Source organism: Phalacrocorax carbo, chromosome 2 (genome assembly GCF_963921805.1).
Source record: "Phalacrocorax carbo chromosome 2, bPhaCar2.1, whole genome shotgun sequence".
NCBI lineage: Eukaryota > Metazoa > Chordata > Aves > Suliformes > Phalacrocoracidae > Phalacrocorax > Phalacrocorax carbo.
The window spans coordinates 144630313-144655594 of NC_087514.1; the positions used below are offsets into that span (position 1 = coordinate 144630313).

The 25282-nt window shown below is 37.8% G+C and overlaps 1 protein-coding gene across 3 annotated transcripts in view; it reads right to left on the bottom strand.

The window, feature by feature from the left end:
• The window catches only part of ITGA8 (integrin subunit alpha 8), a 127008-nt gene that overhangs the window by 22311 nt on the left and 79415 nt on the right, over positions 1-25282 (bottom strand). For all 3 annotated transcript variants that reach the window (XM_064444700.1, XM_064444699.1, XM_064444698.1), the window contains 6 exons: positions 24586-24665; positions 21443-21523; positions 16593-16698; positions 14640-14798; positions 8156-8281; positions 4784-4897 (listed from right to left, as the gene is read on the bottom strand). In XM_064444700.1, the coding sequence (XP_064300770.1) occupies positions 4784-4897; positions 8156-8281; positions 14640-14798; positions 16593-16698; positions 21443-21523; positions 24586-24665 (666 nt within the window). The remainder of the gene's footprint in view (positions 1-4783; positions 4898-8155; positions 8282-14639; positions 14799-16592; positions 16699-21442; positions 21524-24585; positions 24666-25282) is intronic.

Below are 25282 nucleotides of genomic sequence, written 5' to 3' on the forward strand. Positions count from 1 at the left end.
TTACAGTGTGTCTGCCATGTTTCTGTTGCTTTTCAGCTTTCTCAGACTAAAACTAGATTTTTCTCCCTTCTAGCTATTAAAGCTCATGCAGTCAGGGGTGCCAAATTGTAACTGTCTAGAAATCAAGAGAGAAACAATACAATTATATTCAAAAAAATGAAAATAAAATAAAATAAACTTCAAACCTCTTGGGAACCTCGCACACCCTTTGTGGTTTTTTACATTACTGCTTCTCCAAGTTCTCCCAGAAGGAGATTTTTATCATTGTGAGGAACTTGCAATACAGGCTGAAATAATAGTCAAGAATGAGCTGAGTTCTACTTCCCACAGTACTGTAAATGTCCAAAAAGCTTGGAGTCTGGAAGGATGTCGCAAATCAGGCAGATGGTACAGCTTCATCATTTAGAAATACATCTTCAAAACAGATGTTTTACTAGCCAACTCCTGAGTCTTATATTAAAAAGTACCCATCAAAGTACACTGGGCAAGATCTGCTTGGATTTCCCCCTGATGACTCAGTAATACCATGATTAGACAAATGGGGACATATTAGAGCCCTAACAGAACACAACGTAATGTAACCATGTAAGGTTGCTTCTCTTTTGCATGAATCAGGGTATTATTTGCTCGATCAGCAAGTCTGAATCCAAAAGTCAGCTTTACTAGAGGGTTCAAATTTACAGACAGGCTTTGAAGTTAATCCAAAAAAGACTGTGATTCTTCTTGGCCTTTGCACAATGTCTGTCTCTATCTTTGTTGGCTGGTTGGGAAATTTGGGCTGCTTTGTTTACTCAAACATGTCTAATCGTTGCATGTCATTTAACCGTTACTTGCTACGGGAGTTTGGGTTTTAAGGTGACATATTACAACTGTCAAGAGGCAAAGAGGTCCGCTGTTGTCAGTTAAACTAAGTGGAAGAGGAAGGAGTCACTCAATACATGACTGTTCTTTTGTGGCAACAAAATATGCAGGCTGACCCATATAACTTCAATGAGAAGCATGAATTATTTTATCCTAGCAATAATCAATCACTTTCAATCGAATTCTTATCAGTTTGCATTGGCCTATCTATGAGAAGAAAACACATAATTACAGTGTGTTCTCAGCTTTTATGAGCACAAACAATTTCTTCTGCAGATTATCGTATCTTCATTTAGATTACAACACCGTTGAAGAATGTTGTATGTCACCATTATCCTGCTTTCTTTGGCATATGAAAATTTTGTACATTAATTGCATGTGCAAAAAAGTTTTGGATGTTGCTGTAGAGAGAGCAACTTTTCCTCTAAGTTTCTTTACAAAACCATGACTGTGGGGTTCAGTCTGGCCCTTGAATGGTCCTTCCTGATTCAGAATCACTACGGCCTGATTATTTTGACTGTATTTTAATCTTCAGTTTGAATCCGCAGATTTCAGCCTAGATAACAGCAATTGTTTTTTAGGTATACTTTAGCTTGCTTCTGGAATAACCTTAGGAACTAGAAGTGTACAGGCTTACTAAGAGCAGATTATGCCCTTTTTAGGAAACTAATGCTCTACAGTCTGGTATGGTGATGGCTGTATAACTGTTAATTTTAAAAGGGCTGTGAAAAAGGAAACTGTTTAGAGGTGTGTGGGAGGACGGCAACCAGATCTCAGCACACTATTTGCTCTCTCTTTCTTCTCAGTATGTAAGTTTGCATGTGAAGCAAGGGTCATGTTATTCTGGCAGCTTCTTAGACATAAATGGGAGGATGTAACAGTTCTCTGGGGACTACATTTTTATACTTAGAAAAAAATCCTGTTGCTTTAAGTGGAGTTTTCTGAGCCTTTATAAGGCTTGTAAGTTACTATCGGAAGGAAACAGGAATGCTTTCTAAGGATACAGATAAAACGTAAAATTATCACAGCCCATAAAAAGCCTTCTTTGATAGTAAGGATGTGTAAGGACAGTGGAGTAAGCAGAAGATGTACTTTTAGGAGTGTTTTCCATGAGGCCTCTGCACCCAGGGATCCTACAGGATGGCTCATCCTTGCCCCTGCCCACAGGCTGGTGTAAGGTTCCACCTCTGCCTTGAGCTCACTGAGTAAAGCGAGGTAACGGAAGAGCAAGCAGGATTTATTAAGGAGCAAGGGGGAGACAAAGGAACGGCAGCACTGGCATTGCCTGGTGTGTTTGTACACACCTGTGACCATTCTCCACCATCCAGATCAGAAGGAGGGCAGAGGAGGGTGTTTTAGATCAGCTGGATGAAGCATCCTCTGAAGACACCTCTCTGTCTCGCCACTGGTTACAGATAGGCAACCAGCTTTAGCGTCTAACTCTTAGATGACTAAAATTAGGTAAGAGTCCCACTGCTCCTGCATTAAATATGCCACTGAATTTCATGCAGCTATCCTTCTTCTGAACCTAAGTCAGGCTAAATAAGCTTATATTTTAGAAAAAGATTCTGTCTTTATTAAGAGACTAAGAAAAGGAGATTTCATGTTTCTGTAGCTAGTTTGTTCCAACTGTTAGACATTCTCTGTCACAAACAAAAACTCAGAGAAACACCCTCTGTTTCTCATTAAATTTGTTTTGCTTTAATCTCTCATAGTTACTTCTTGTTACATACTAAACTGGACTTAGAAAAACTTTTATGAGGCTAATTTCTACTGAAATAGCTGTAAATAGCCCAGAGAATTGGCATCTAAGGATCTGTGCAAGGGGTTTCATTTTTGTGTTTGTTTTTTCAACCTTGTTTCTGGCCCTTACAGAGTTAATTAGATTTCACTAGCAGAATGATGAACAGAAAGACTTGATTGGATCTGGAATATGTCAGGTTCAGTTCCCAGTAAGGTAGCTAGCTAAGGGAGCTAAGCTCTATCTTTTGCTTGGTGAAGAAGTTGGGAAAGGTTCAGTGTGATATTACTTGGACACTGCAGTGGTCAAAATTATAACAGATTGTTCCAGCCAAGGATAATATCTCTGCCTGTCTCTATGTGTTAGGAACAGTGAATTAGTGCAGTTAAGTTCTCAACTGAACTTAAAATGGCCTAGCCAGTGTGCGAAGGTCAGTCTCTTACTGGAATTAGAAAAAATTGGAATAAAATTCCCATCATATTTTCCAATATATAGGTTTTTCCTACGAGTGCAGAGATGATTACATACTGATCTTTTCTCTGCAATATTTTGTAAAATCTTTGCAAAAGCTTACACCAGAAGATGTCCATCCCAGTTACCCAGATTTGGAAGGACAGAGAGACATCCAAGCTGTCAAGCTTTTGGGCTTAAATTTGAACCAGGGCCTGCCCTTTTTCCCTGCCATCAGATGACTCACTGAGCAAACCTAAATTAAGTATCTCCAGTTTGGCTTTCAAGCACATTTGCTAAATATACCTCCTTTCAAAAGCATTGTATTTGTGTTAAGGGAACTGAAGAGAGGATATTAAACTTTCTTCAGATTGATTGTTAATAGAAAGAAAATGTACTGACAAATCAGGAATTAATTCACCTAGTATCTGAAAGGATGTATTTTTTTACTGAGTTAGAGATAAAGCACTTTCTCTCAAGCAAGGCCAGACAGTTCTATGCTCTCTTCATAATGGTGCTAACAACTGTTGCAGAAGAACCACAGAATGGGATCTTAAGTCCTGACAGTTAGGTGGAAAAGATCTTTCAAGTCGTCCTTTTGGTAACCACTGCCATAGTCCAGTACACTAAGAGAGTCCCATGACTTCTAAAGTATGCACCCATTGTGGATTTGGAGCCATGATGGTTAGCTATTGAGCTGGCATTCAACTTTTGAAAATACTCTCCCATCGGCTGTCTTGTTTCTCCAGGAAAGCAAGTTAAGTGAGGAAGAATTTCTTTTATCTACTTTCACATTTAAGGAAAGGGAGAAATTAATTTAAAAGGTGTGATGAGCTTAAAGCTCCTGTTGTAAGCTGAAGATCCTCAATTCTTCTCTTGCTAGGGTAAAAGGTATTGTGGGGATAAATCATTCTTCCCCCACAGCTATGGGGAACATGGGAATGTTCTTGCATTCCAGGTAGAAAGACTGGCAAATTCTAAATTCCTTGAAGAAGGAAGGTGATAATCAGTCAGTTTCAAGATAGGATCTGCAGTTACTTCCCAGTAACAGCAAACTGAATTATAAATTTCTCAATGTACTGCCCAGTGTTAAAGATATGACAACAACATAGTACTACAGACACATGGTCAGCTGCGAGGTAACAGCTCACAGTGCAGTTACAATTCTGAGAGCAGATAAATTGCAAATGCAAGAATTTGCAAAGAGAAGTTAATCTTTTCCATGGTCTGCACTGTCCCTTCTTTTAAGTGGTAAGACACAGATTGTCACAACATGAGTGTTGCATGTCATATGAGCCTGATACACATTACTCTTCCCTAGATTAATGGAGAATGAATAACAATGAATTTTTAAGCTGGACACAGTGTACACCAGCTACTATGTGGCCTCAAGAAAAACCTGTCATTGGGAAAGGTGTGATGAATGCAGAGCATATCATGGAGACCCAAGGGATTTGGGCCACTCCAGGAAAGGTGTTTAAAAATAATCTTGGAATTCTCAGGTTAGATTCAGGACATGAATCTGAGAGGGAGCGATAGTGAGAAAAAGAAAAGTAAGCAACATGCATGTGACCTGAACAGGAACTAGTGAGATGTTATCTTCAAAGAAAGTCATAACAAAAAGGATTTGCATTTGGCCCATTTAATTTCATAATTCGTATTCTTATATATCTGGTCAAATAAAAGATGCAGGGGTCTTTGTGTATAGAAAGAGATTTTTGTGTGCATTACCTCCAGGAATGTTTGGGCCCATAGCCGGGACCTGATTTTTAGCGCTGCACTCTTCCCTCTTTCCAGCTGTCCCACAGCGCAGGAAATTAGGATACACTTCACATTTGTACAGTTCTGTGTACAAAATAAAGGGAAGTCATACCTATTCTTTAAAAATGTGTATAATAACTTTCTAATGCTATAAATCAGCAAAACAAATCAACTTTCCCTTAAAGAGTTAAGTAGTCTGAAATCATTAATTTAATCTAATATACATGAGATACCCCACAAGTCATTGTGAGAACCATAAACCAAGAGGGAGATTTTTTTTGCACCACCAATGAATACAACCGCCTACCTGTAGTAATGAAAAGTAATAATTTTCAACAATATCTAGTCTAAGGGAATCTTAAAATGTCCAGGTACTTACCAATCCTTTGACGCATGTGCTTTGCCTTTATCAGTCATTTTGTGATTTCAACACATTTTTTTCTGTTCTCTATGCCTAAAGTCTTTATTTATGTTCCTAAATCTTTCCCCTTTCTAAGTCTTCTGGTTTTCTTACTGATATTTACATTATAACAGCCAGAACATTTGCTGAGATTCATTAGTTTCTCTACTTGAAAATTGTTGTCCATGAAATGTTCTTGATGAGCAGTGATTCTGGCTCATACACAGGGTTGAAGACAAAAGCCAAGCAATGCAACTCAAAACTATATACTCTGTTAAAGTCTGCCAGAAGAATGTCACAATAAAGGTTAAAAGCTGACTGGAAGCCACTGAAGGGAGTGAGCAGAGTCTCATGGGGTAACCACAGAAATGATGTGGTTGTTTGGGGCATAGAAAGAAAGAAAGATTTCACAGAAAAATTATTTAAAGTGTGTGTAAAAAAAAAAAAAAGTATAGGTTTATATCTACAAATGGGTTTTACCTGAAAAGTTGTAGCTGGATTTAGGAGGAAGGCTGAGGTTTTAATTGATTCATATTTTTATAACAAAGCAGGGAATCCTTCCGTTACAGGTGCTTTATTAACACTCATGACAGAAGGTCTTGCAACCTTGAAAGCAAGGCTTTCATAAGTACATTCACTCGGCAGAGTGAGAACGGCTGCACTAACAAAGTCCATACTTCAGAAAATGAGATAACGATGTATGTAACAGATCTGAAAACACTCTTAAAGAATCCTCGATCTTTATAGACAGCTTTCCCCACAAATCTCTAAGTAGAAGCTGTATGCTTAATCACTGTTTTCTAATTCTGTCTGAAAATGAAACTACAAACCTTTTTTTAAAATTAATATTTCAAAGTAACTGTTTATTTGGCTTTTCATATTTAAACACCCTTCAACCAGATTTATTTATCTTGCAGGAAGGAGGAGAGCTGGTTCCATTAATCATAGTGACCAAAACCACATATTAACAAAATTAATCATTAGTATGCAAAAAAGTCTACTTTTGGCTGACGTTTTAGGACCTCTACACATATTTCTATTTTTCTTAGTAATGCATTTAGCCTGTAGTGATTTTCAGAGCACTGTAACATTAGAACTAATGGAAGAGAAACCAAATGTTTAATAAAGAGTATAAATAGAATAAAAGGTTCTCCAAATATTTTTCCTCTCTGTGAAAATGCTTTGATGAACATGAAATTAACTTACAACTTCTGACAAAACCCCCCCAAATTTTAACAAAGAATTACCTTTTGCTAATTAGTCATTTTCCAGAGCAACATTTATTTTCCATGTATACTTCAAATGTGTAAAAAAAACCAAACAACCAATTTTTCTGGACCTGCAGTATGCAATGCTAAAGGCACATAGATTTAGGACACCTTTCTAACTGAACAAATCACATATTGCTTTTCTATGCCTGTCCTGAAAAAGTCCTCCTGTATATCCAGTGGTAAGCACTGCAACCCAATCTTATCCTGATTTGTGCTTATCAAAAACATGTTGTACTAGCAGACTGCTCATCACAGTGCCAATTCTATGTTACTAAGTACTCAGCTAAATACTGTCTACATCAAGCAGCTGAAAAATCTCTGCTTCGTATTTTAAGATGCAGACACGTTACACATTTAAGAACTTTGTTAACCACTTTCTGTTGCTGCAGCAATTTCTATGTTGGCAGCATATGAGACTAATCACTGAGAAAGATAACTGATAATTAATATATTACTGATGAATGGATTAAGTGTTCTGTGGTATTGACTGGTATGTCTTCAAAAGCCCAGGCATTTTTCCTTCAGCCCCAGTGGAATCAGATTCTTCCCAGGGTATTAGGTTGATGAAAGAATTACATAGGAATCAACAGCGATTATTGTTTAAAATGGGTTAATCTGTGATTTTGTTCTTAATAACATTATGGTATTCATTACTTTCAGATTCTATCTTCTTCCTGTTACAAAAATTGCCAAATTAACTTTCAGAAGCAGTGTAATTATTCTCTTACTCCAGAATGCTTAGGTCTGTGAGGTTCTGTTCTTCCTACTGAATTCTAGTGATGTCAAGGAATTAAAACATGAGCTTTGCAGTAAACAGCTTAATAAGAAACTGGACAGCATGAAAGAAACTCTGCCCGAGGTCCATAAAAATAAATGGAAAGCACTGACTGCACAAATCCCATGGCTGACCTCAAGGTCACTGAGTCTGAACACAGCCTCTAGGCAAGGGGAACAGATACCTATGATGCTGAAGTATGCTAAGGATGGGATGTTGAATACAGGAATGGAAAATACAGCCAAATCCAAATACTCAGGCACCAGACTGACTAATCAGAACTATTTTCCTGGGAGAGAGATCTTTGCTCTTGCTCCAGCATTGTCTGGAATGTTAAAAATGCAGTGACCTGTCTGATTTGCCTTGCCTGTGGTAATGTAAAGGGAAAGAGTCTTACCCTTCCATGTGTAAGTAAGTACTCCAAATATGCTCCAAAGTATCTGTACGTCAGAACTGTTACTTTACATGAAAACGTTCATTTTAAGTGTGAGCTACTTTTTACAAAAAGAGCCAGAATGCTAGGAGTCAAATTAGCAAGAGGAGACCCAAATTTCAAAAGTCAGAATCTGAAATTTAATTCATGGGAGAGGGGTCCACTCTCGAAAACTGTGCTGAAATTCCCTGTGATAAGTGTGCCATTGCATCACCATAGAGGCTTGTCTGCAAACAGCCAGGAGTGAGACAGCCAGGAATTTGGCATGTGTGATTTTTAATGTAAAAATCTGTAAGACAACATCCTGTGGCATGGTGATAGGTAATAAACAGTATTTTAAACTGAAAGGTTAAAGATCACTTACAAGAGTATTTAAAAGTCTGTAAATAAACTGCAGTCAAACCAACAGCCACCTTGATATATTGTATGCATAATCCCAGTTTATAGTTTTTAGATAGCTCACCAATATTTTTGCAGAGTTTTTCCGGTGAGGTTCTGCCACTGTGACATCCCTTCTCCTGATGTAATGAGAAAGTGTGGAATTGTATAAAAAAGCAGCAAGTTCAGGAGTGTCTTCTGGAATAGCAAACTGCAAAGAGAAAAAATGTGAATGGTAATGACATACTCATACAATGGTTCTAACAGATTTGTTCCCTTCTCAGGGGTCTTGAATTGTGGATTAACACTGTTTTTTCAGTTTAGCAACACAGCCATGAGAATATACTGTCTTCAGCTAGGATCATGATTAGCAATAGCACAGCGAGATATTGCCCAGTTATAGGAATTACAGCAGATGACATTTTTTTCCACTTTTTACTGGTGTCAATTTCACTGCTGTACTTAATTTTGTTAGACTCTTGGGGCCAGATTCTCATCTCTATAACAGGATAAATTCAAAGTTGCTGCACTGAAATTTGGCCATTAGTTCAGATCAGAATCTGCCTATTGAAATATTATTACTTTACCAGCTTTAGAAAGTAAAAGAGGAAAAAAAAGGAAATCTGAATTCTAGCAACACAACTTTTGATCATTACTTGCTACAGATTTCTTTTGGTAAGAACTTTGTATAATACAAACAGTTTGTTCATTTTTAATCTCATATTAAAATGCATTCTCTTCAGCTTTTCCTTCACTGATTTTTATTCTCTGATTAAAGCCTATTTTTATTGTTTTAGCATTTATGGCTTCTTTCAAGGACCCTCAGAGAACTCCTGGGAGCTCAATTGCTTTGGAGAGAAAGATAAATTCTAATTTATGACAATCCAATCATGTAAAATCACAATAAAATATATGTGAACTTTGTCATAAGTTCTCAACAGGAACTCATCCAAACATAGACAAGACTGTTCTTTAAGGGCATCAGATTATAAAAAGCTACATCAGATCCATCTTATCAGTTCTTTTAACCTCTGAACAAAAAATATAACAAAAAAATTCCCAAATAAAATGTTTGTAATTGTAAGACATGTTGTAGCACTAAAGGGAAGAGAACAGCTTTAAACACACAAAACCTTCCACGCACTAATGCTGTGTAGTATTAGATTTGGAAAATTTGTACCATTCATCTGAATAAAATGATGAGGCTAAAGAAGGAACTATTTTGACATTGTCTGAGATCTTCAGTCAAAAGCATCCTGCAAAGTGAAAGATACTACAATTTATTAACTGACAAAAACCCCTTAAGCAAAAGTAAGAATTCTTCTTTTTTCTGTTGCTTAATTAGGTTAAAATTGCCTTTTTACAATAAGGGAACAGTTAAATAGCTAGTAAATCTCTCCGTCTCAATGTGATAACATGGGAATTCTCTTCCCAGTATTCTTTTGCCAGCATATATAGGCTTCCGTAATGATGACAAATTAAAAGAACCACAATACAATGACATGCCTTTGAAGAAGCCCTCAATATATGATCACAACTGATAGATACGTAGATCCATTTGACTACTAGATGATTTTTATATTTACTTATTTTTTCACAGATCCTAGAGTGGTAGCATCTTCAGTAGTGAACTATTACAGCAAAGGTTCAAATCCAGCCCTCTGTGATTAAAAGAAGACATACATGTCTTCTGCAACAATTTAAAAGCAGAATTTCTCCAGTGGCCCAGATGTTCAGGTTAAAGATATTATTTTATCCTTCTTGAGCCTGTGGCATGGAATTGTACAGCTCTGTCTCTGTAGCTACTTTACACGCCACATATTTAGCACACGTTATTTTAAACAAATCTTTGCTCCCCCCCTTTAATTACAATGGACTGTCTCAGTTTCCTCACCAGGGAACTGTACTGATTTCTCCTCCCAAGACTCGTCACCTTGAGTAGATTTCCAGATCTCTCCAGTTCCTCACTTCTCATTTCAAAACCTGGTTTAGCTTTCCTCTTTTTCTTGCCAGGCAATACCCTCCGCTGCAATGTGTAACTCCACCAGAAAGGTTCTGGAAGAGGACTTTGTGTAAAAGCTGTTATGCAAGAGGTGTCAGCGACCATTCAAGAGCAATGCATTGGATGGTATTATTTTCTCTCCAGACCAGGACTTACACACAGTAATAATGGCTCTGCAGCATGACGAGACACTGCCTCTGGCAGAGGTTAGCTCCTGACAGTCATCTTAGTGGGTGCACCTTACCCATGCGGTGGATTTTAGCTGCTATTTCGCTGCTTCCCCAACAGATGGCTCACTCATGGTACTACAGTGCTGGGCTATTGAGAATGTGCCATGTGTGTCACCCTGTTTCGTCTACCATAGTTGGAAACCACTGCCTGTACCTCTGGTATTTATAGGCCCTGGCTCCATAAAACTACTTTTTGCCAGCAGCCTGTGAAAAAAAACAACAACTCGTCAGGAATACTGGCTCAGGCCAAAGGTCCATCTAGTTGAGCCCTCTCCTCATGAACACTGCCTTTAAGCAGATGTGGAAGGAGGAATAAGAATAAGGCATGCATACCACAATGCTCTCTCCTAATAACTTTCACCTTCCAGATGTTTTCAGCTCAGGGACTTCCTGATGGGCATGAAGTTTTTGTTCACTTATTAATCTTCACTGGACTTCTCTTTTGTGAATTTATCCAGTTTCCTCTTAAAAACTTGTAAACTTTTATCCCTGACTCCTTCCTTTGGCAACAAGTTCCAGACATCTAATACCTGTTGCATGAACCACCACTTCCTTTTGCTTCTTTTGTATCTGGCTCTGCAGGCTTCATTTGATGCTCCAATTCCTGTGCAGTGAACACACTGCATTCCTGTACAGGAATAGGCAGAGAGCAGTCAATCCCCTCCCACACTCTTCCTGCCACTTCTGATCTTGCGGGTTGTATTTGTGCATAGTCACCTCCTTTCTAGATTGAAGCATCCTAGTTTACTGAGCTCTTGTGCAAGACAATCTGTTCCATGTCTTTGGTCAGTCCTTTTGCTCCTCTTTACACCTTTTGCAAGATTCATAACTTTATTATCCTTTCACATCCCTCACTGCCTTCAGAGAATGATAAGCTACAGAAAAGGTAAAGTCCCTAAATAAGGGTCTTCCCATGTGTGCACAGGTTTGGTTTATCTTTTGTGGAAGAAACAACAAAGCACAAAGGAAACCTTTCTACAAGACCAGCAGTTCAGCAAACGGGGAGGAATATACTGCTTTAACCAAAACTGAACAATCTAAGTCATTTCAAAGGGGAAATGCCCAAGCACCCTAAGAGATCTAGGTTCTGAAATCCAACAGGAGCCAGGCATATAATGTCCTTAGCCTTATTTGGAAATTTGAGCCAGGCATCCTGCTGTTTATACAAAACCTGAAGGAAGCTGCCTCTGTATCCTCTTTCCATCTGAAGCAATAGATAAGCATTACATATTTGAAACCTGATTTGTGTATTCATGCTGTTCAGTGCTTTGAAAAAACTGAAATAAGGAAAGGATGTTTAAATTCTTGCAGTAATGATGGGCATCTAAAGCCATATTCTGCTAAGACAGATGGACCATTATTTCATTACTACAGGAAGTTTTCACACAAGCCTCACAAGAATTCAGTCTTGTTTATGTAACAGATGTAATCATTATCAAGTAGGATAAGGAAGAACGAACTCAAAGAACTGAAAAAAAAATCTTAAAAGAAGATAATGCCTGAAAATGTCATTAAGAACTGTGGCACTACTCCCCCCAGGAGCTCTGCCCTCCTGACAGTAATGCTCCCATCTCAGCTTCTTAACTGAAACTTAAAACAGAACACAATGGCTAGGGAGGAGGGATGCTGAACTCCTTTTCATGCACTTGCAACCTGAGCTGACCGGTGGCTTTGAGATGCTAGGCTTGCAAATGGAAACCCAGCAGCTCAGCTTCTTGCGCCTCACTACTTTTGAAAAGTAGGTGGAAATGATTAATAGAAAAAATTCTCTGTTTCCAAACTTGCTGTCTTTTGCCTACAAAATGGACACATTTTCTTTCTTCATCCCCTATCCCTCATTTCCTTTTGCTTCTAGAGAAACTAAATAAAAGAGTGGAATTCTAAGCCCTCTCTGGCTTCCTGGGTGAAAACACAAAAACCTAGACATCATATATTTGGTATACATCAGTTTTTCTATAATCTTCTAAGTATATATTGTAGTTCTGTCTCTTTAAAGCTAAAGACTTGTAGCTCCTGTGGTATATATATGGTATATATACCTTCCTATGCAAAAGATGTATAGCACTTTTTGCATTTGGAATGCAGCATTCCCCACAAGATGTTTAACAGGCTACTGGTTAAACCCAAGAAGCATTGTTTACTCCAGAAGTGTCTGGAATCAGTTATGCTTAATAAATTGGATACCTTGTTTTTGATGAGATAATATGTAGAGCTGTGTTTTGCTAAATCTTCTGACTTTGAGCCAAACCAAGCTCTTTTGGGGGGATCTGCCATCACAAACATAGATCTTAAAACAGGCTTTTAGATACTGGCATATCAACACTTTGCTGAGGAGGCTGCTACTAGGCTTCCCCGTGTTAGTGTTTCCTCCAAACTCTGAGATCTCCAGTTCTGCTATAAAAGAATAACCATGTCCATGGAAGGGGAAGCAAATTGGACAGCAAACAATATGTAGGAGTAAAACAAAAAAACTGGTAGGGGAATTTTTTCCTTTATGCTGGTTTGATTAAAATAATTATAGAATCATTTCCAAGTAGAAAAACAAAAAAACTGTCATGTTGCTGACAAAGTTATAACTTTTATGAGTTAATATTAAGTCATAAAATAATTGCAGGCTGTATGAATCCTTTTACCGAGTGGCAGTACATGAAAACTTCAATTTCTGGAGTACATTCCATGCAGAATTCTAGTTTATAGTTTCACTTTAGAGGACATTCAAAGTATGTCCTTCAAAAAATTAAAATAATTAACACTTTAAGACAGGTAAAAAATATATAGGCTTCTAAAATGACTCCCATTTTACAGATTATACTATCTCATACTATGTTGAACTTAACCACAATATAAAATATACCGTATGATAATAAAAATATGTATCTTATTATATACTTAATATAAGGAAATAGCCCCTGGCAACAAAACATGCTGAGGACTGACTGGCTAAGAAGCAGCTGTGCAGAAAAAGACCTGGCTTAAACTGCACGTGAGTCAGCAGTGTGCCCTGTCAGCCGTGAGGGCCAACAGAATCATGGGCCGTCTGAACAGGAGCAAAGGCATTACACTGAGGAAATGATTACTCCCCTCTGCCTAGCACTCATTAGACCACATGTAGATACAACATCCAGTTTTCGAGCCTCAGAAGAAGACAGAGATCAATATACTGGCACAAGTTCAGTGGAGGGCCCCCAGGGATGCTCAGGTCAGAAGCACTTGTTCTACCAGGAGAGGCTGAGGGACCAGTGCTTGTTCAGCCCAGAGATGAGAGAGTTTTGGAGGGACTGAGGCTGTCGGAGGGAGAAGGTGAGCACAAAAATGGAGCCAGGCTTTTCACAGAGGTGCATGGTGGTATGATGACAGGCAATGGGCATAAGTTGAAACAAGAAAGGTTCAGACTGGATGTAGGGAAAAGCCTTTCCCCTGAAAGGACAATCAAGAAGCAGCAGAATTTGTCTAGAGAGGCTTTGAAGTCTCTGTCCTTGGATGTTTTAAAGATCAGACTGGATAAAGACCTGAACAACCTAGTCTGAGATCACGGCTGACCCTGCTTGAGCAGGATGTTGGATCAGAGTACTCCTGAGGTCTCTTCCAACCTGAACTAGCCTATGATCTTAAAAAAACAAATTACCATACAAATTAGCAGTAAATTATTTGTATTAGAATAAAAACCTAAAATTGCGTTACACCCTTTAGATATACTTAATGCTACAATACCTGGTGGCTGGCTGCTGTCTATTGAATAAACAGCTGAGAAGTTCATGTCTTTCAATTTAATATTGCATTATTGTGCTATAAAGGATTCTCCCCACTGCTGACAGGTTCAGATGTAAGACCTTTTGATAAACAAACCAGTACTAGGTTCTATCAGACTTGACTGAAGAGCTTATGTGCATCCCTTGACATAACAAAAGTTTATGTCACCCTTGGGAGTTCATCTGCTGAGCACTGCTGTACAGATATCTTTCTGAATTAATGTACTTCTCAGGACACAAGAATTTTCAGGGTCCCAAGAGAAATTAAAAATTTGTGTCATCTGTGTTAAAACGACCCCCAAGGAAAACCCTGCATATGTCCATTAAAAAAATTATCCTGTACCTAATACTGCGATACCTAATCAAAATGAAAGTTTCTTCTGATAAGAAGAGTACAGAAACCAAACACATACCAAGCAATACAACCGTCACGCTAGAAACATTATAGACTATCTATATCTTGTGTCTTACCCAGGAAATTATCTCAGGGTTATTGTGAAAAATTCCACAAAAGCTCCATCCCATTGTGAAGTGTAGAGAGAAAAAGGAAAATGACAACAAGGATGTAAATAAAAAGGGCTGACTTACCTTTATTTGCATTGTATTAATAGGAGAGCTCGTTTGACAGTGCAATGGTCCATGTGTCTGAATATGAAGAATATAAAGAAGAAATTCTTCTCGACTGGAAACAGGCCAACCGACACGGAGAACTGTATTGTTGATGGCACTGGGTCCTATATTGTGCAGCTGTCAAACAAATACCATCAGTACTTTCCAAGGCAGTAAATAACAACAAAAACCACAGTAACCACCACTTAGACATTTTCAAATTCTTCATCTCCACAGCCTTGAAATACTTTGGGAAAGATGTATAGATTATTAATATCATTTTATTGATGGAGAATCTGTGGCAGATGGGGGAAAAGGACCTCTCCATGTTATTCACAAAGCCAGTGGCTAATCTGGGAGGACAACCTTTTTTGTCTGAGTCTGTATTAAAGAAATCCATCACCTTTACCATTTTTTCCTACATACGAAAGAGCTGAAATTACCTAAAAAAGTGTAAAAAACTCAAACCAAAACACACTAGCAAAATACGCTATACAAATACATACAATTAACCTTAACAGAACATACTTGAAAATATTAGCTGAACTTCAGAACACAAAAGAATCACATTTCAGGGTGCAGGAACAGAAAGTATAGAAGAGCTTAAACTAGTTTTTGTGGTTAAGAAGTGTGTTTTCAACACTTCTCAGTTCAAATTTCCCCAAAAGAGAAAAAAGGAACTGGTTTTCCTAAAGTAGCATCCCAGGACATTATTCTGAGAAAATGAGTAAAGATAGAAATAATAGAAATTTTTAAATCTGGGCTATTAAAACAGTTTTCTTACACCAGTTTACAATTTGAAAATATCTGATGACCACAGAAAGTTTAGATATGTGTTAACACTGGGCTTGAGAGTTAAAGAAACAGAACACCATGGAGCTTTACTCACAGTTTCTAGAGATGTGAGAACTTTCTTTTTTAAAATGTGTAGAATTTTTGTGACTCATGAGCTTTATTTAGAACCAAATAAAACCCACTTTCAATCTTACACCTCCTTCAGTAAAGGGTTTTTGGCTTTTTTTATGCTTTGCTGATATCAGTAAGCCATGAAAGCAGTTTCTTTAATCACTGTAACTATTTTAATACATTTGAAGTCACATATATAGCACCACAAATGGCCCAAACGCTTGAGACAGGGAGATTTGTTAGAGATTTTTCAGTTTAGAGATATGCGTTAACATGAGGAATTCACAAATAATATTTTGTGTTTTACAGTCTGATTCATTATAGTTTAGCATTAGTCATGCAAATTGCAATCTTACACTGCTGATTAAGCTCAGCTGCTTATATTTTCTTGAGTGCTAGTTTGTGAATTATAACCATATGTGAAGCACTCTGTTTTACCCCCTAGAATAAAGGTCATCCATCAGAGTCCAAAGATGGCCTGTATTTCATGTAGTTCTCTCAATCCACTTTTTTTTCTAACCTGAACTCTTCTAATTGATGAATTATCCATAGAAAGAAACCAACAAAATACAAGGTAGAAATATGTATACTTCAAACATTAAGAGTTATTTTCAACAGAACATTTCCTGAGCAATGAAGTAACAGGTTACCCGTATGTCTATAGATTTTTTCAGGTTAGCTAAATGCTAAAGGAAACATTTTTTTCCCCGTGAGAAACTAGTCAAATCCCTGAAAATATTTGGTATTGATTGTAATGAGCTTTTAAGCACTGCTTTTAATTCTTGTCAAAGACCCAAAATGTTTATGGATCCCTTAAATGTCAGACAGACTCCTAGCATAAACTAATATCTCCTCCACTAACACGAACAGATACTGGGATTGTGAATTCCCATATTAAATTTGGGTCATGTGCTAAAGTCAGAATATTTACATTTGTGGTTTTATCTAGCTGCAGATGAAGACAATAAAGCAAATTTATCTGGATTTCAAAGGAAGCAGCATGAGGTCCTGTAGCAGCATTTTTACCTCATAGATATGTTCTACTAAAGGACCAAGTTCTTCTTCTTTTGTAGGTTCATCTTTGGGTTCCCAGTTGTGAAGAGGCAAAATAATTGTTGGTGGGTGAGACACTCTGTAATATTCAAAACAGGTTAAAACAGTAACTGTTGCCAGTGATCGGCTGCATTACTTCACACCACTATAAGACCACTATAGAAACCTGAGCCCTTAAGGGCATTTTATTTGGACACATTCATTAGAATTAGGTGAGGTGAACAATACAATGCTTCCATAAAGTACTACCCAGTCTTTACAAACTAGCGAGGGTGTGCATTTATTTTCATACTTCCTCTGATGGATGGGCCTTTCCAGACAAGGGAGTGACTCTTCCTCTGTTTGGAGAAAGGAACGCAGTCTATTGATCATGTACATCTTTCTCACTGATGAGGTATCTGAATACATTACCCATAAAAATAGAGTAATGATATGTAAATAAATGTATTTTCTCACTTCCATTTAAAGCCTGTAGATATTTAATCCTATGCATCTTCCTTCCCTGCAATACATTTTTAGATTTTTTTTAACTGCTCTGCTTCAAAATTCCTAATAACCTCTGTCACTATTCCATTAAAAAACCTTGCAAAATAGTGCCTTACAGGTGCGAAACTGAGGTACCTTGACTTTCATAAAGTCACAATGGAAATTGGTGTATCAAAAACTGAATTCAGGACTAGAGCCTGAAATAGTGCTCCAGGCTTCCCACTTGCTTTGCAAACAACATGTCGGCTAAGGCATTCCCTGAAACGCTGCGGCAACTTGCAAGGTGTAAATCAAACATAAGGAAAACAGTATCTTCAGTTTTGACACCTTTCTTTCCATCTGCTTTTTTTTTTTTCTTTCCTTCTCTGTCTGACCTCAAGAAAGGACCAAGTAGTCTTCTGTTAACACTTCTATTTGAATCACAGCATTTTATTTCCCATAAAAACTGGAAGTTCCTTGGAGGGATCCCATTCAGATGCCAACTTTAACCTTATTCAGTTGTTGAGAAGTTGGGAAATCACATCCCAAGATTTTGTTTTAGTGTGGTGAGTTTAGGTGAGTTCTGGCACAGAAGTCTGTCATCTGCTAGTACTGAAAGTAGCTCTTGGTGCTAAAATGATACTACCCTTTCTTTAGAAGGGTCAAGTCTCACTCAGTTTCCAGGATCTTTAGCTTAAAGAAAAGCCATAAAATTTCAATGCTTGTTCTGCCAAAGTTGGAAGTTTGCTGACAGAAAACTGTTAAAAAATAATTGCTAATGAGGTGGGTTTTTTTCCAAAATGTAACATTTGACTAAAATGATGGACTTTATCCACTGATGTTAATTCACTTTCCCTTGAGTCAAACAGAGAAAGCACCACTGGAGACAGTCCCTTGAAAAAGAGAACAGAAGACTGGATGTTTTTGTTGCAAATGCAGACGTTTCAAAATACTTTAGGAAGAAACAAACTGTTCTTGCTTCCAGCTCTTATGTCATATACAATGAACTCAGTGTCTGATAGAAACTTTTCTACAGAATACAGCTCCTCAAAGCAGCAAGGGATCCCAGAGAAGAACAACTTAATACCATCCAGCTAAAGTACAACTCTTCCTGAAATTTAGGGCATCCTGGAGTATCCTGCTAACTCTAAATACTTCCCCAGACTTCAAAAGGCCAGCACTTTGTACGACAGAGGAGAAATTTACAAACCAAACCAAATAATAAAGGAAATGAAACATATTCATTAAAAAGTAATTTCAGATGAGGTACTTAGCCTAACTTGTTATATTTTACAAATGGCCTTGTTTCCAATCAGAATTTTAATTATAAATTATTGTTGGAGAATAGGAGCTTTCCTGTGTTATTACAAAAGCCAAGAAACAGAGACCCTTAAGCTACCGCAAAAATTTGCAAACCAGAAAGTGTACATAGACAGAAAGAAGCAGGCACGAGGTTTCAATGACCAGTGTTTCCTGTAACACCCCGTGCAGTGTTTTTTTTAATCCACAGAGTTACAAAATGCAAAGTGTAAATGTAGACATTCAATTAAAATGATAATAAAGTATATAAGAACATTTATTTTAACAGATTTTAGAGTTATTTTGAGGACTACTATTGACATGAAAGTAGCAAAATCAGGTCAAATTAAACAGAAATCCTCTCTTCTGACTATTTTATCTTGCATTTAACTGAGAATATTTTAACATTTGACTGATTTATTAGACAATGATTTTTCCTAGACTTTTAGGTGACGATGAACAGTCAAACAGCAGCACTGAAAAATAAGATAAAGGAAGCATGTTCTACAGAAAATGCTTATGTGGGATATGGAATAAGAATTGTGCCAGCTGCAAATCCTCCCAGTTCAAATTACTTCCTTCCTGAATCCCTCATTCCCCTAGTGCTCTTTCAACAGTGGAAAATGACAATCACAACTATACAACTCTTACATTTTTATAGAAAAAAAAGGTAATCAGAATAATCAAATCTCAGTTATCAGAGCAACTGCTCATTGAATGGACTATCATCTACGGAGTTATCTTAGATTTCTTTTGAATAAGATACTGAAGAAGATTTCTTCCTTTCTCATAGAAGCATTATTTGCATGGGTCTACTGTGCTAGTATATATGCATGTATGCATACACAAAATGTACCATGATTCCAGTCCCACTTCATGCAACCCTGCGCAGAGCAGCAGGGGAACCAGTGCAAGATGTTTTCCAGTCCAAATGTGGACACAGTCTCTCATTTTTATCTAGGAAATTGTGAGCAAATAGTTCCCTTGGAGCTGTGTGCTTTAGCAGCTCTGAGTAATTAGCAAAATCAGTCAACTAAGCACTTGGAAATTTTCCTTTGTACATGCATGCTGTAGCCAATAAGAAAACTAAAAGACTTAAGAGGAAAGAACTGGAAGTCATTCAATTAAGTAATTCCTCTGTATTTAATGACCTGTTTCTTAGCACCACAGGCACAATTCAAGCCACTTTCCACTTGTGGCATGCTTCTTTTAAGAACTGAGGATATTTTGGTCATTTTTTGGTGTCCATCTATTTACCTGTTACAGAACTTTTCATTGAAAAGAACATGTCTATGACACAGAAAGAACATGATGGAGGCAAAGTTTCAAAAAAGTTTGCAAAGAATTCAAACAGGTTTTAAGATTTTTCTATGAAAGTGATGAGAACCTCACTGAAAAAAAGCAGAATCCACAGCACTGGAAGCATCCCTTACTGAGAAGTCTCATGTATGCATCCATAACCATTTCATGGATGCACTGAAACTCCACCCATGGCAACATCTAGCAGTTGCTGGCTCCCAAGATTTTCTCACACATCTGCAGCCCACCGAATAAACCCTTCGATTCTTAATTCCTCATTCTCTACTTCTTTCTTCTGTGTTACCTTCCCCCTCATTTTGTATTTTTCATCTCTTTTCCTATCCAGCTCATTTCCCCAGATCACCACTAACTACAGAAAATGAAATGATACTCTAATTTCTGTGCTTGTTAAACATGCTGTCTTTCAACTGCTCCTTTTCAGAAATATAAGAATTAACATATATCCACACAGTCTTTGAGTGCTAGTCATCTGTTTTTCACCTGACTCTCACCTTAGGCTTAGTCTTCTTAACCTGGAAAACACTTAAAAATGTGATGAAAAATACTTTAAAAATCTCTCTGATTTAGATTGAATGTTAGAGCAGAAAACATGATCTCTGTGATCTGCAAAAAGATTGGACTCTCTGCTGGCACTAGGTAGTCAAAGTATTGTCTTAGAGGTGATAACAATAAATGGATTTTTATAAATCCATAAAACCATAAATAAATGCGTTTTTATTTATTCACACTTAAGGCAGCCCCTTGAGGAGCATCATATGAGAGACATCTACCCCTCTTGCATCACCCGGGCCTCATGGCCTGACTGTGAGAGTGAATCTGGGCCATGTGTCTCCTGTTCTCCCCTTCCAGAGCTGAGAATGGTTAAGGGCCAGAGCTGTAGTTTGAGAAGAAGAGATGTAGGAAATCTGAGATCCCAGACAAAAAAGCATTTAGGGCAATGATTTGCTTTACAAGAACATCCTGCTGACTTCCTCTAGGATGCCAGGATAGGAGTCTAGTTCCAAGATTTTACGGGATAGTCTGAGATTCTTATCACCTAATTGCATTTTATAGTTTCCGAAACCAAGCTGTATGTGAAAACAGAGATAGAAATAATAATCTTTGATCATATCCTGTGCTTATTTACTTTTGGTATCCCTTGTGTCAGTGGACAGGCACCTGGTTCAGATGGAAATGTAAGAATCCTACAGTAGTAGCTGGTTGACCTCTTTTCATAGCTCATTCCTTATGCATCCTTTCTCCAAAGGTCTCACTCTGCTCTCTATTACTATGTGCCTTGCCATAACATGTTTCATTATTCCAGTAACAAAAGCAGCAGATTCTGCCTTGGTATTCAGAATTAAGTGCCTAAGCGGCTGCACAAGCAGACCTACACATATGAACGGGCATTTTGCACTAGTAACATCCATACACAATTTGAATGCCAAATAAAATGTTGGATCTGACTGGCGTTACTACCGGGTAGGATTCTACAGTATACTGCATTTGCACAGACACTCAGTAAGTTTACTTGAGTCCATGTGGGCAGTCCTGCTCTAAATGACCTGGTAAGTCTTTGGTAGCTCCAGCCTGCAAGGCTTGCAGGGGTGAGACTCCTTGGGAATTCTCAGGTGTTCTTCGTGGATAAGGTGTTTGGGATTATAATATGCCAAAAGATTCAATATATGGGATTATTATATGTGGAAAGATTCAATACAAAAAATAGTTATCATTATGAATTGAAATGGTCCAACACTTACCCTCTGATCTGTACTTGAGCCACAGCACTGATGTTGATATGGAGGTTAACTAAGTTGCTGGTGGGATTAATCTTGTTAGAACTGGAAAAGATATGTACAACGTTTAAAAAAGGTTATTTAGCAGAACTAAATACAGCACTGAATACTACAAGGCCTACAACTAGGAAGTGATGTCATTGGATGTATTACAGCATGGGCTTGCTATTGCCACTCTTCAGTCTTGTAGGACACTGGTATTTAAGTTTGATATTATTTGAGCTCATCATGTGTAATAATTTAATCAACTCAAGCTTCCTTTAAAGAATCCTGTGCGTGAATATGATGATACAAACTTATTTAGCTCAGAATATCATGTAAATTCCCTTGTTCAACTTGGCTATCTGTATGGATAGGAGTGTGTTAATAGAATAGTGTTTCCTGCATTGGAGGAAGGCAGTGTTAATGACAAAGATAGGGTTGTTATAATAAAATTTGCTTTTATTGCTTTCCAAGCTTGTGACTTCTGCATGACAGTGTCTTTGAAGAAAAAGAACCAAAATAAATTGTTTCTTTACCTTCCTTATTTTCTCCCCTCTCCTATCCAGAAATTGTTTGCACTCTCAATCCACTTAGCAGGGAAGACAGATCCCTGTGTTTAAAGCCTAGTGCTCTCATTCATTTTATTGTCTTTTCTTATTGCAAATCCCTAGTGGTGAAGGTATTTTCTCTTACTTCAAAAGGCCATTCCTATGATTATAGCCTATTCATGTAAAGAAAGGTTTGCAGGTTCAAATTAATGAAGCTGATAGTGAAAATAATTACAGACTTAGAATTTATTTAATCATGGGATTAATGATACTATTTTGGAGGTTTTTTCCAAGCAAGTGAGGAAGTAATTCCTTGCTTCATGAAGGCTAAGCTTCTATTGCTGTCACAGTTTACTGCTATCACATCTGGGTAGCATCAGTCAAATGGAAACATTCAGAGGAGGCCAGCATTCCCAGCAACTGACTCCTGAGAAGTAAAGGGCAATACTGCTTTGATCCAGGCTTTCTGTTTGCAGATTGCTAAAATTAGGAGCAGCCCTAATTTGTTTGTAAACTAATGCAGATTCCCCTCAAACATAATTTCAACTTCTGATTTAATCCTCTATATCCATTGCTTTGAGTACAAAAGTACAAAAATTGCTTAAAGTATAAAAATTACTATACCACTGATTTGTTAGAATAAGCTGCTCTCCGATTTGTATAATGGTACTACTTTCCATAGAGTTAAAATACAGATTTTGAGCATATATATTTGGTATTCAAATCTTGTTTGTGCTTTATGGTATTTTGTAGAGAAGAAAATAGTTTAAATAAAAGTTCCAGGACATCTCCCTCCCTAAGGGGTATATAATCGCCTAGCAAAATCCACATCAGAAAATAAATCAGATTTCAAGACACTACTCAACCTCATGCTTATTTCCTATAAGTAATGAACTTCAGTCTTGCAAACCAAAATATTTATTTTCCACTTGATGTTTTAGAGTAAATTAAAGGTCCCTCTTTTGAATAACTTAGACCAGGACAAATTCAGACATGTTCTCTGCTTCCCTTCCCTTCCATTTAGGTAATTACCTCTTTCTGCCTTATGAATTTCTGTTTCCTTTTTCCTTTAGGATTGTTTTACCAGTTCACTAAGGACATAGAAATGCACAGGCTGTGGTGCTGCTTGAGAAGGAATGTACAAAGCAGTGAGTTTTAACTGTAGGGCACATTCCCTATGCAAGAAGTTTTGCCTTTTTTTTTTTTTTTTTTTAAAGTAGCTGGGTGCTCTTCTGCATTTTGGTACCAGTTTGTGGAAACTGTCCTTTTTGGTAGCCCAACAGATTTCCTCCATTTATATTTTAGTGAGTCCCACTCATGGAGGAAGCATGAGACGTTCCTGTCTCCTGAAGTTCAGACTGATTCCTCAGTAAAGCCTTGCCACTTCTTCTAGAAAAGTGACCTACCCTCAACTCTTATTACCAAGAAAGATCTAGCTACCCAAAAATCTCTGAACCACCCCAATTTCACAGCATGAAAAGGGTAGTGAGGAGAGCATCTGATACCCATTTAAAACTGTATTGCTTGCTTTAATGACCTGAGAGTGAAGAGTGGTATGGACAGAGGATCTACAAGCTTGACTTTATATCTTGTATCTCTCTCTGGAGGAGCCTGTGTCAGGTTTGCATGGCCTCCAGCTTGCTAGCCAGACCCCTGGGAGAGGCCTGAGGCCTGACCAGGCATCTCATTGTCTTCTGTGGCATTGCTGTGCCCTTCTTAAGTTTCTGCATGTCGTTTCCTTCAAGGGTTACATTCTGGAAACATGACTTAAACATTTTAAATGTCTCAGTCATTTACCGTAGTGAACATGATCAAGACCCTCATTAAAGGCCAGACATTAGCAATTAAGTCTCTGTGTGTGGGGCAGGGAGGGCCCCAGCAGGAACTCCAGTGTGTATTTGATGAGGACAGATGGACCAGAAGCCCTGCCACCTACTGAAAAAGTCCCAGGTTTGTTCTTGCTGTTATCCTAACGCAGCCCATCCTGTGCTTTTTAATGCCTGTGGAGGAAGTACTGCTCAGCATAAAACAGAAGATTCTCCCACAGTAATATTTCAGCCCCATAAATGTGGAGAAAGCTAATGGAAAAATGACAAAGGTTCACCTTTATCAAACTGAAACGATTTCCTCTCTTCATGCCAGTAAATCTGTTGAGCCGATTTTAACTGCTCTGGTTCTATTTTCTAAATTGTCATGTAGAAGTGGCATATCTTTTATTTTCAGAGCATGATATGTTTTTAAATACAGAACTGTTACAAAGTGATCACTGTTCGTTAACCCTGTAGTGGAGAACAAAGTGCAAATTTGGCAAATCTGTAGAAGATCCCTGGACCACTGACTAAAAGCAGTTACCCTGAATTTTACCAAATAAAATACTCTGAATAACTCTAAGACTGATTTTGCTAACAGCTAACAAGGCTCCAACTCCACAAATCCTCCTGAAGAAAACTACCATAGGAAAGCCCAGGAAATAAATACTGACACTGAAGAATTAGAGTGACCTTCTTATATACTAAACTTCAGATATCAACAGGAATTCAGGTTTTAAACAACCATACTCTTGACAAAACATCTAACCTTTTTATCTGCAGCTCAAAATTGATGCTGAAATCTGCATTTTCAAAATGCTGAACAGAAAATCGAATGCCTGTGGAGAACTGGGAAAGAAACAAAACAACAGGTTACTAAAAATGGTTTGATCTTTCCATATTGAGAAAGCAGTACTGTTCAACATTGCATTTCACAGACTTGTATAGGATACTGTTACTTTTAAAAATTAGTATGAAATAATATAATTTACTTGTTTTCAGGAAAAAAAATACCATCCTGTCTGTGTATGTTGCCAGATGGAAAAGTTGGCTGGACAGAGGAAAGATCAAGAGGAACAGAGAAGCATACTCCCAAGAACACAGCGGTGGGCCCTTCTTCATCCAGACAGTCTTTGCTTTACTTTGCCAAGCCAAAAGAAAATAATAGCTGTCTGGCACCTCTCATCCCTGCCTCCATCCATGCATGCCTTTGTCCAGGTCTCCAGGGCTTTCTGCTCCTCCCGTTGTCTCTGTAACTGACATATAAGCTGCATGTTTTAGGTGCTGTGGGGCTAACTCATCACTTGTTTTTTCTTCTAAGAGGCTAAATTAGCAGCAGCTTGATGTTTTAGTTTGATTTGGTTTGAGTTTTTTCATTGCAGCTTCTGGGAGCCACAGTTCAGTTAAGAGGAATACAACTTCAGAGTTATATTTGCAGTTCAGTTTGCCACAACCTGCAGTGTGTC